This window comes from Lontra canadensis, unplaced genomic scaffold (assembly GCF_010015895.1).
Source record: "Lontra canadensis isolate GAN:19392208 unplaced genomic scaffold, GSC_riverotter_1.0 scaffold59, whole genome shotgun sequence".
NCBI classification, from domain to species: Eukaryota; Metazoa; Chordata; class Mammalia; order Carnivora; family Mustelidae; genus Lontra; species Lontra canadensis.
Genome location: NW_022631053.1, coordinates 3,424,528 through 3,434,303, shown reverse-complemented (window position 1 = coordinate 3,434,303; position 9,776 = coordinate 3,424,528). Strand labels below are relative to the sequence as shown.

Here is a 9,776-nt window from a genome sequence, read left to right as displayed (position 1 = left end):
ATACAGCGCCAAGGGCCCACAGTTTTCATTTCTTTAAAAACCAGAATAAATCAAATGATACCATCAGCCTGGATTATTTTCATCTTTATACCAATGCAGTTGTAAAATGTAATTTAAGAAATTTTTCGTGAAGACAGAAAGACCTAGGTCCCATAAAAGTCATGGTGTGGCCCCAACCCTCCAGCTTCTGTATCCACTGCTCCTTCACCCTCATGTCCCCTTGGTTTTTCAGAGCCACTTGCAGCGTTGTCTCTCTGGGACTTTTCTCACTCTAGATGGGTGCTTGTGTGAGATGCCCCCTCAGGACTCATCCCTGAGGCCGAAGGTCAAATGTCACCATCTTTGTGAGGCCTTCCCCCAGTCCCCTAGACAGAAGGATTGTTCTTTCCATGTCACCTAGCATGGCTCTGAACATCTCCAGGCTTGTCCTAACTTGCTTCCACCTGCTTCTCCAGCGAGAGTGAGTTCCACGGGGCAAGAGTCTCATCTTACATCTCCTTATGTCTATGTGGGATTGACACACAGTATGGTGGTTAGATCGGGGGCCAGAGGATGTCTGGGGACAAGAGATAGTGATGTGACAGAACTTTCTAGACGCGTGTGGCTCTCCACAGCCTGAATCAACAGATTTGCCAATGGATTGGCTAAGGGACAATGTGGGGGTAGGAGGAACCAAAGGCAAGTCTCCTTTACCAATGCCATAAGACCTTTATTTTCACTGGGATTTCAGGTCCAATTCTCTTTCCAGGAAAGAATTCCTCCTTTCCTTTCCCCACCCCTGGCCGTATCCTGGCCACTCTCTCCTCTCCCTGTTTGGGCTACCCCAGAATGTTTCCCCTACAGGGTCCTGAAGGCTCTGAAAGAATTTACCGACTTGTGCGGGGAGAGGAGGCTGTGGTCCCACGGCGCCATCATGTGGTGATGTTCGAGATGACAGCCTGCTGCCAAAAGTCCTTCTGGAAGGAATGGGACACCTCCTTTGGGCAGCTGGGCTCTCTAGTTCAGGCAAAGCGGCCAGGCGTGGTGGGGTCCATCTAGCTTGGAGAAGAGCTGATGCGCATGTCGGGTCTGCGCCATGTGGGGACTCCATGTGGGCACAGCGGATGAGGCCATTACCACGGTCATGCTCGATTCTCTACACGGTCTCTGCCGCCTCAGACTGCCCAGGGCTCTTGCTAGTCTCATCCGGGTTCTGGTCTCAGGTTGCCAATACCTTGCTGTGTGGTGTTGGACAAATTAGTCATCTGGCCTCGGGTTTATGATATGAAAACGAGAGGGTTGGACTAAAGCAACAGTTTCAAATGGTGCTCACAGACCTTCAGGGGTTCAGGAGCTGTTGGGCTCTGTCTTCACTTGACCTCAACTTTGCCCACTGCCAGTCGGCTTTTCACCTACGTTATATACGGGGCATTGGAAAAAGGCTTCTGGGACTGAGGCCTGAGACTCACTGTCTGCATGAGCTTGCTTTCAGACTAACATCCCAGGATCCCCAACTGTGGTCTCCCTGATGGCTACCTGATGCCGCTGTTCTAGGCTCTGCAGAGGCCAGCCAGCCAGTAGTGATCAGCACGGAGGGAGGAGAGAATGGGAAGGCTGATGGCTAAGTGTTTAGTGTTCTCATGGTGTGGTGGCAGGAGGGCTGGTTCAGCATTTGAAATCAAGTCTCAGTCTTGGCTCCCACCATCCACTAGCTGTGGGACTACAGACAAGCCCCCTTTTCTCTCTCTGCCTCTGCTTTCTTATCTGTAAAATGGGCCTGGTGGTTCCCGGCCTGTCTTTCTCACAGGGTTACTGTGCAGATGAAAGAAGATAAAGGATTTCTGTCAGGGTGCCTTCTATAAACTAATTGGCTCTAGAAATTTCAGGCAATATCAGCAGGGAGACTCTTGTAGACCTGTAGTCTCTCTGTTCGAAGGTATTGCCTCACTAGTTCTGTGGGTGCCCAAATGACCAGGGACTCAGGACATGGCTGCAGAGGTATTTTTCTGGAATTCAGCATTGCTGCCTTGGGCCCTACCCAAGTTGCCTTGTGCTTGAAACTCTGTTTCAAGAATAGGAGGTAAGCTCTAGAGCTAGTATCATATGTTCCAGTGGTTTCTTTCATCAACATGGAGGACAGAAAACGGGCCCTGCGTTGTTGCAAGGAGTAGAAAGATCCTGCCTTGATATCCATTGGGTTTAGAAATCCATCTTTAAGGCCTACAGAGAAGCTGATCAACAGGTTCTCAAATATCAGGTTCCCCAAAATCCTATTTCCTGAGAGGCTTGGATCCCCATGGGAACCCCAATGGGGGTGATTGAGGACTTAGTTGAAGAGCCAGTGCTGGTGGGGGTCACTGGGGTTGCAAGGGGCCATGGCTGGCTTTTTGTCCTCAGATGTCAGGCAGGTACCAGATCCCAAGTTCCTGATTAGCCGGTCCTAAAAGAGGATACAGTAAAAGATCAACCTGGGCTTCAGATCTCTAACAGTGCTACTAGGGGGCAATGAGATGGGGAACAATAAGGAAAAAGCAAAGGAAATGCAACAAGACACAAAGAGGACATTTCTAAATTTCTTTCTTTGCATGCCAGCTCCCCTGAGAGGATACATTCCTGAGTTTCCACCCGGGTCCAGAGTCAATCTCGCACTTCCGGCTGGCATAGAGGAAGGCAGGACCATGGGGCTAATGCTCTCAGGGACCCCTCTTCTGAATGGCTAGGCTCAAAGGCCTGAGCCCCTGCTGCCTACTCCGACCTTCTGCCTTTGGTCATATTTACAGCCTTTCTTATGGCCCGTATCTGCTTTGGAAACCGGGGTATGGTGGGGTGTGGAGGCCCATGGGTACTGCTAGTCTGGGTCCAGTATTCTAGAAGTTACATTCTGTATCCTGAGGCAATATGGTGTACTAGAAAGACCCCAGGCTTTTAAGTCAGAATGATTTAGGTCTGAATCCTAGGCCTGCCATTTACTAGGGACCGGCCTTGCAAGCCTCATCGGGCTCATCTCCACCCGGGGCGGCGCTCCCTCCTCGGGAAGAGCCTCTGGAAGAGTAACCGTTGTAGGTGAGTGTGAGATTTGTGCCCGGTGCACACACGCCAGCAGGAGCCGTGGGTGAATCTTCACCTGCATCTCCTTGGCTTCAGCCTAAAAATCCTTGAGCCATGACAGCGATGGCCGGGGACCCTAACTCCCAACCTCAGCTTCTTATCAGCAGAGCTGGACCTTGCCAGAAGTTCCTTACGCCCCAAGAGCCCTGCCCGGGACCAAGCCCACTGTCTCCATCCTCTCCACAGTGTCTTGATCTTCTTGATTGGCTGAAGATGCAGAAAAGAAGGAAGGGGTGGGGGCAGCTGTGGCTGCAGGCTCTCGATTCTGAGCTTTCTGGGCAGCTGACTCACCTGGGTCAGTTCCCATTCCTCATCCTTGGGGACTTGGCTGTTTTTGCCAGTGAAGTGACAGCTCCTCAGGCCCAGGGTGCCGGCACCGGCGTGTAGACACAGCTGCTTCGCAATGTTGTGGCGAAGGTCCCTCTGGGTTGTGTACTCAAAGTACTAGAAGTCAAGACAAGAGGAGGTGGAGAGTTTGCCTGCTGCCTGCCAGAGCCGAGCGCCCTGAGATTCCAACCAGGAATCTTGCTTCTGGGGGAAGCATGTGAGGGGGCACCACGCCTCAGTAATTCACGCGCTGCCTTCAGGATTTTTACCAGATCTAGGTTTTTCTGGAATAATGTTACTTAATATATGTATTTTTAAAAAGATTTTACTTATTAGAGAGAGAGAAAGCACAAGCAGGGGGAGCAGCAGAAGCAGACTCCCCACTGAACCGGGACCCTTGCCCCCCGCCACCATACGGGGTTCAATCCCAAGACCCCGGGATCATGACCTGAGCCGAAGGCAGATGCTTAACCGACAGAGCCACCCAGGCACCCCGGGAAAAGACTATCTTGAGTGGATAAAAGAGGCCTGTGGAAAGAGGAGTTGTTCCAGAAGCAGGCTTCGGTGGGGCCTGCCCGGTACGGTGGGGGTACGATGGGGCCTCGTACCTGGTTGCCACCCAAGCCGTGGCAGGTGTACATGATGAGGGGCTTCCCCCCGTGGTTGTTCTCACCCACATCCAGACACTGATTGGTGCCGAGGTTCTGGATCTGCAGAGCGTGAGCAGAGAGGGGAACCGGAATGGCACGGTTAGGAGGGGTGTGGTTTGTGGTGTGGGGCTCAACTAGAATAAATCTGTGTGGCTGGAATTCTCCTCTGCTCCTTAACCCGCACCCCTGGAGATAACAGCAAAGTGAGGTGCTGAGCCCAGAGGCTGGGCACGGGCAGGCTGCCAGGTCTCTGGGAGAAGTTCTCGGCACACAGGAATTTCCTTCTGATCCCCAGACTGTCAGCCTCCCCTGAGGACTTGTTAGAAACGCAAATTCTCAAGCCCCATTCCAGTCCTACTGAGTCAGGAGCCCGTGTTTTAACATGCCTTCCAGGTGATTCTGATGCAGGTGAATAAGAACCACTGCTTAGGGGTTGTTTCCCCCTTACGAGGTTTCAGTTATCTCTAGAAGCCCCAAAGGAGCCTGCCAGTCTTCCTTCAGGTAATGGAGTGTAGAGAGTAAAAACTGATTCCTGTTTGCCATCCCTGGGTGGGGTAAGTGGTCCTGAACTGCTCTTGGGGGTGGAGGTTTCTTACGATGATGGGTGGGCAAGTTGGCTTGGGAGACTTACAGCTCCGTAGAAGGTGGGCTTCAGGTCGGGAACAAACATCTCTGGGTAGATGTTGTTCAGGAACCAGGAAAAGTTGTGACAATGTAGTTGTTCCCTCAGCTTCAGTCGTTCCGAAATGTCCCCGAAGGATTTCTGTCAACCAAGCCAGCCCCCAAAGAGTCAGTCCCACCGGCCTTGACCTGCTCGTACAGTTGAAGTAGCCCAGAGTTTCTGGGGTCCCCTTCTTCCAGAATGGGTCTCCTGCTCAGGACCTGTTGCGGCTACTGGCTTAGCCCCACATCTAAGCGCCCCTGCCGCCCCCGCTTTGGCTTTAGGACCCCAGCCCATAGCCTCCTCCCTCCCGCATCTCCTGTGACTCCCCTGTCAGTTTTCTCCCAGACCTCATTTCTGAGCCTCCCAGAACAGACCCCTTCCTCCTGTGAGAGGTTCTTCAAATCAGTTCTCCCTCCCCTCCTAAAAGATGCCAGGACTCTCCAGGCGGGGACGATAAAACTCCTCTCCTCATCTCCCGTCTTCAAACTCTGGCCTCCCGGGGCTCTAGCTCACAGGGTCTGAGGGGTAAAGGGAGGCACTGGTGTTGGGGGGGTAGAGATGCGCAGGCCTCTACCATTAAGCCCTTGACTAGGGTCTGGGTTGCTGCACTTTTCTTCACCCAAACCCCTCCCGAGTACCATTTCCTCTCACCTCTTGGGCCATCTTCGCTGCCTGCATATTTCTCCGATAGAAAATCTCCTTGTAGCTATCCATCCAGACCTCAGCCAGGCGCACCTGGTTGCGAGCAATGACGCTGATGCCCTTGGGGAAGGTGTGAGGGCTCTTGGTACGGAACACATGGCCTACCACAGAGCAAGGGATGATCTCCAGCTGGCCCCCGCACTGCCACACCTGCCACAAGAGGACACAAGATAGGGCTTTCAGGGGTGTCGTGGGTCACTGGTCACTGCCCACCCCTCCCAAGCAGCTGTTCTGATCCCAGGGCGCTAGGGTCAGGAAATGCCGCTCTCTCTCCTAGAAAAAAGGACATGGGGGTGCCTGGGTGGCTCAGTGGGTTAAAGCCTCTGCCTTCGGCTCGGGTCGTGATCCCAGAGTCCTGGGATCGAGCCCTGCATCGGGCTCTCTGCTCAGAGCAGGGAGCCTGCTTCCTCCTCTTTCTCTCTGCCTGCCTCTCTGCCTACCTATGATCTCTGTCAGATAAATAAATAAAATCTTAAAAAAAAAAAAAAAAAAAGGACATGGACCAGGAGTCTTCCTAGGCCATGACTATGCTCTATGATGTCAGTTCAACTCTGATTTACGCAAATGGAGGTCTGCAGGGTCCTAAGTGTTGTCAGGGCCCACTTTAGAGAAAAGACGGTTGGCTAACTTTGTGTCTGTATACCTACTCAGAGCTTTGGTCCCTTGGCTTGTTGACCTGGAAATGGGATTTTTGTCAGCTCACCCAGGTGTAACGGGAAACTCAAGCTCCCTCGAATCAAGATACACTCGTGATCCAATTAGAACACAACTGCATCACTTGTAGCAAGGCTAGTCCATTTCCAGGTGGGCTGGGCCCGTCACCTGAATCTTTAGCACTCCACCTTCCCAGGAGACTGAATGGAGGGCGGAGGCCCATGAATGAGCCTAGAATCAGAACCCTGGGAGCTATAGGAACTGACCTAGGGACCCTTCTCTAGGCTAGTGGGATGATTGAAGATGTCCCTCCCACCTGGGTTCTCTCTTTCTTAGGTTTTATGTTAGTAGGCATGTTGTTATTCATTTTAGTAGGGAAGCAACAGAAATACACAGTCGTAGTCATAGTAACACAGGCATTGGTGGACATGCTTGATACGTGCCAGGCACTGTGAGAAGTGACTTCACACACGAGCTCATCTACTTGCTAATTACCTCTCCCCTTAGCGTGGGGGATGTGTTCGGACTTCAGGGAGAGGAAATTCTTTCTTCCTAACCTAATCCTAATTTGCCTTATTTCCGGAATCCCTCAGAGTTTGGGCTGCCATCTTCAGTGATGCTGAATTCGCTGAGCAGAGGGTAGCAAAACTTCAAAGGCCACCAGGGCCTGTGTCCTCTAACCTGGAAGGGGAAATCCGACTTTTCCTGAGGAAGGACAGTGACTGCTGACTGACCTGTTCCGCCTTCACCCTAACACTTTTCCCACAGACCTCACTGAAAGACGTCACCAGGCCCCACACGTCCGGTTCCTTTACCACTATCATCCCTTCCCTCTGAGGAGCTCAGTAATTTGTTCTGAGTTGTCCAATCTGATTCCCAAAGCCCTCCCTGCACAGATGGGGGAGGTGGGGAGAGCAGAGGAAAGGTGCCACCAGGATGGGAAACAAACAACCTTTTAAGTCCATTTCCAGCTGTGATAACCCCGAGGCTGCCACGGCCTGAGAGACAGGGGCTTAGGCTGTCCCCTGGGCCACGGTGGCTCCCCCATGAAGCCCTCTTCACTCTCACCCGGAAGGACATTTCCACGTTCTCCCCTCCCCAGATCTCCATCTGATTATCATAGGTACCGATGTGCTCAAAGTAGGACTTGGAAATGGAGAAGAGGCCGCCGGCAAACGTCGGGGATCTGCGGAGACAGAGGGAGAAGCGCATGCATCTTTGTGGAGGAAAACAAGCAGAAGCCTGGTGTGGAAAGCTGTGGCCTTGGTGCTAGGCTACCACCCACCACCTACCACCTCCATTACCCCCTCCTCCCTTTCCATCCCCCCCCCCACCCTGCCGCCTCCTTCCTTCTTTCCTGGGAGGTGCGGCCCCACTTCCGTTAACTTATTCATTCAGCAAACGTGCACGGGGCCTTATTGTGTTCTTCCCACCTTCTGGGACCAGGCCAACGAGAGAGGTATCATCATCCCTCTCGGAAAGCCACTCATTCATTCGTTCCTGGCATGTTATGTCAAACACAGCCCACCGGGACCCATGCTACACGTGAGGCAGGCAGCCGAGAAAATTCTCGTTGGCTGAGAGCTCAGTCAGCAGCCGATGGGAGAGGCACACCATCCTCTTCTTTTTGGCAGCAAAGTTCCTAGAGCATTGGAGATACTCAGTTATCAGAAGCTGTGTGAAGAGGTCTTCGAAAAGAGGGTGCAAACCGTGAACGAATGAATGGTATGACCCGGATGGCCCCCATTCTCTTTTGGAACCCCTGGTCCTTTTCTAGGGACTAGAAAGCCATGGTGTTAGAAGGGCAAAGTCTTGCCACACCAGAAATTTTAGCTTTGGAGGAAAGCTGCCAGCTGCTCTGAGCCAAGGAAACTTATAAGAGATGCTCCTGGAAACAGAGGAGGAAGTGAGGGGAAATTCAGCTCAATTTGGACTAATGGGTAAATCTGGAGGTTCCAAGGAGCTTCTGGCTTTCCGACGAAGGCAGGGAGGTACAGATATACTGTAAGCGAAATGGACAAAAAAAAAAAGTCTCATTCCTAAACCTCACATACCATGTTGCTCATAAGAGAGGCTGGGCTAAGAGTTGAGTGCAGGTTCAGAGCCTGAGGAAGACTGGGGCAAGGAGTCTCTACAGAACCATTAGCTGTTGGCAGCTGCGCCCTGGCCAGCCTGGCTTGGATGGGGTTTTGCTGCCCTCAGTGGGTGGCTCCAGGTGCTATACTCAAGCAGAAAGAGACTGAAACCTTCTGGGTAATTCCAGAACCTATCAAAGTGCTTTATACACAGCAGGCTCTCCATCAGTGCTCACCAGACTGGACTGATGGGTACAGGAGCCTGACCTTGGTGACCCCTGTGGCTCCCAAAGTAGGAGCTAGCTCCCAGAGCCACTTTCTGGAAGGAATTTCACTCAGAAGACTCTCATGCTCAGGCAGGCTTTCTGTCCCTGGTTCTGGCCTCTCCCAGGCATTCTAAGCCCTCCCCCCCAGTAAGTCCTGTGAAGGCTCAGAGAGCCCTGGGACTCCAGATGATTACTTTGGAGCTAATCTGCTTCTTCTTGAGGGTCTCCCTGACCTGGGCCGTCTCTTGGCCTTGAGAGGTCTCTCTGAGCTAGAAGGCGCTGACAAATTACCTCTGAGGATAGACCTTACTTGCGGACTTCACTATAGACCCACACCCAATGCCCTCTGGCAACTCCCTGTACTTCCTAGGCCCTTTTCCTCTCCTCTTAGGCACCTGCCAGCTTGGAGAGCAAGAGTGGAGGATGGGAGGCTACTGCCCGCAGGCCTCCTGGTGGGCTACCACGCAAAACGCCTGGGGTAAGCCATGCACATGGCCAGGGCACCTACACCAGGGAACAAATCCATTCCTCAAACACTGGAGCTTTGTCTTCTAGTGGCATAGTCCTCAGACACCAGAGCAGGGGACAGCAGTGATGCGCAAGGGCCAGGTGCCCTGTCCCTGACTCTGCCACTGTGTGCCTGGCCCCCAATTTGGGGGAGGGGGGCTTTGTTGCCGTGCACACCAAACAAAAGACATCCATGAAACAAGTGCTGGGTCGATAGGGACTTCCAATTCCTTTTCTCTCTCCCGCCTTCTCTTTTCTTCTTTCCCTCTTCGGTTGCTTCTTTTCCTCCTTCTAATGCAGACAGAGCAAGTTGGCTGGTCGGGACCATGGGATGCCTCCCTGTGGCACCCACAGGGTCTACTGAGGCTCTGGGTGGCATTTCTTAGGATTTGGGCCTGTGGAGGGGAAGGAACTGCAACCCTTTCCTCCTTTCAATCCTTCTCTCTTACCTCTCTGTTTACCGATCCCCAACCTTTGCTCCCTCCATCCCTGATGTATATTCAGTTAAGTTCCCTGGTCAGTATGGGAAAAAAATGGCACAGACAATCCCAAACCAGAGCTCTCTCTAAAAGTCACTCCCCAGCTCCGGTTGGCTGAGGCATCTGTTAAAATAAACTTGTGGGGGTGCCTGGCTGGCTCAGTCAGCAGAGCACACGACTCTCGGTCTCAGGGTCATGAATTCAAGCCCCGTGTTGGGTGCGGAGCCTACTTAATAAATACATAAAATAAAATAAACTTGTGGTCCCTAACAATGCCAGAGGGCAATCTGGAGAGGGAAGGACACGGTGGGTGAATGCGGGGCAGACCCAGCTGGGCATGAAACAGTGGGTCAACTGGGGTATCA

At 52.5% G+C, this 9,776-nt stretch overlaps 1 protein-coding gene across 4 annotated transcripts in view; it reads right to left on the bottom strand.

The window, feature by feature from the left end:
- Window positions 1-693: 693 nt before the first annotated feature.
- GALNT6 (polypeptide N-acetylgalactosaminyltransferase 6) overlaps window positions 694-9,776 on the bottom strand; it is a 34,314-nt gene continuing 25,231 nt past the window's right edge. For 3 of the 4 annotated variants that reach the window (XM_032876758.1, XM_032876757.1, XM_032876759.1), the window contains 6 exons: window positions 7,153-7,270; window positions 5,380-5,580; window positions 4,696-4,827; window positions 4,023-4,124; window positions 3,379-3,531; window positions 2,306-2,419 (listed from right to left, as the gene is read on the bottom strand). In XM_032876758.1, coding sequence (XP_032732649.1) covers window positions 2,306-2,419; window positions 3,379-3,531; window positions 4,023-4,124; window positions 4,696-4,827; window positions 5,380-5,580; window positions 7,153-7,270 — 820 coding nt within the window. Of the gene's footprint in view, window positions 2,420-3,378; window positions 3,532-4,022; window positions 4,125-4,695; window positions 4,828-5,379; window positions 5,581-7,152; window positions 7,271-9,776 lie in introns of all 4 variants that reach the window. The other variant, XM_032876756.1, reaches the window with a different exon arrangement.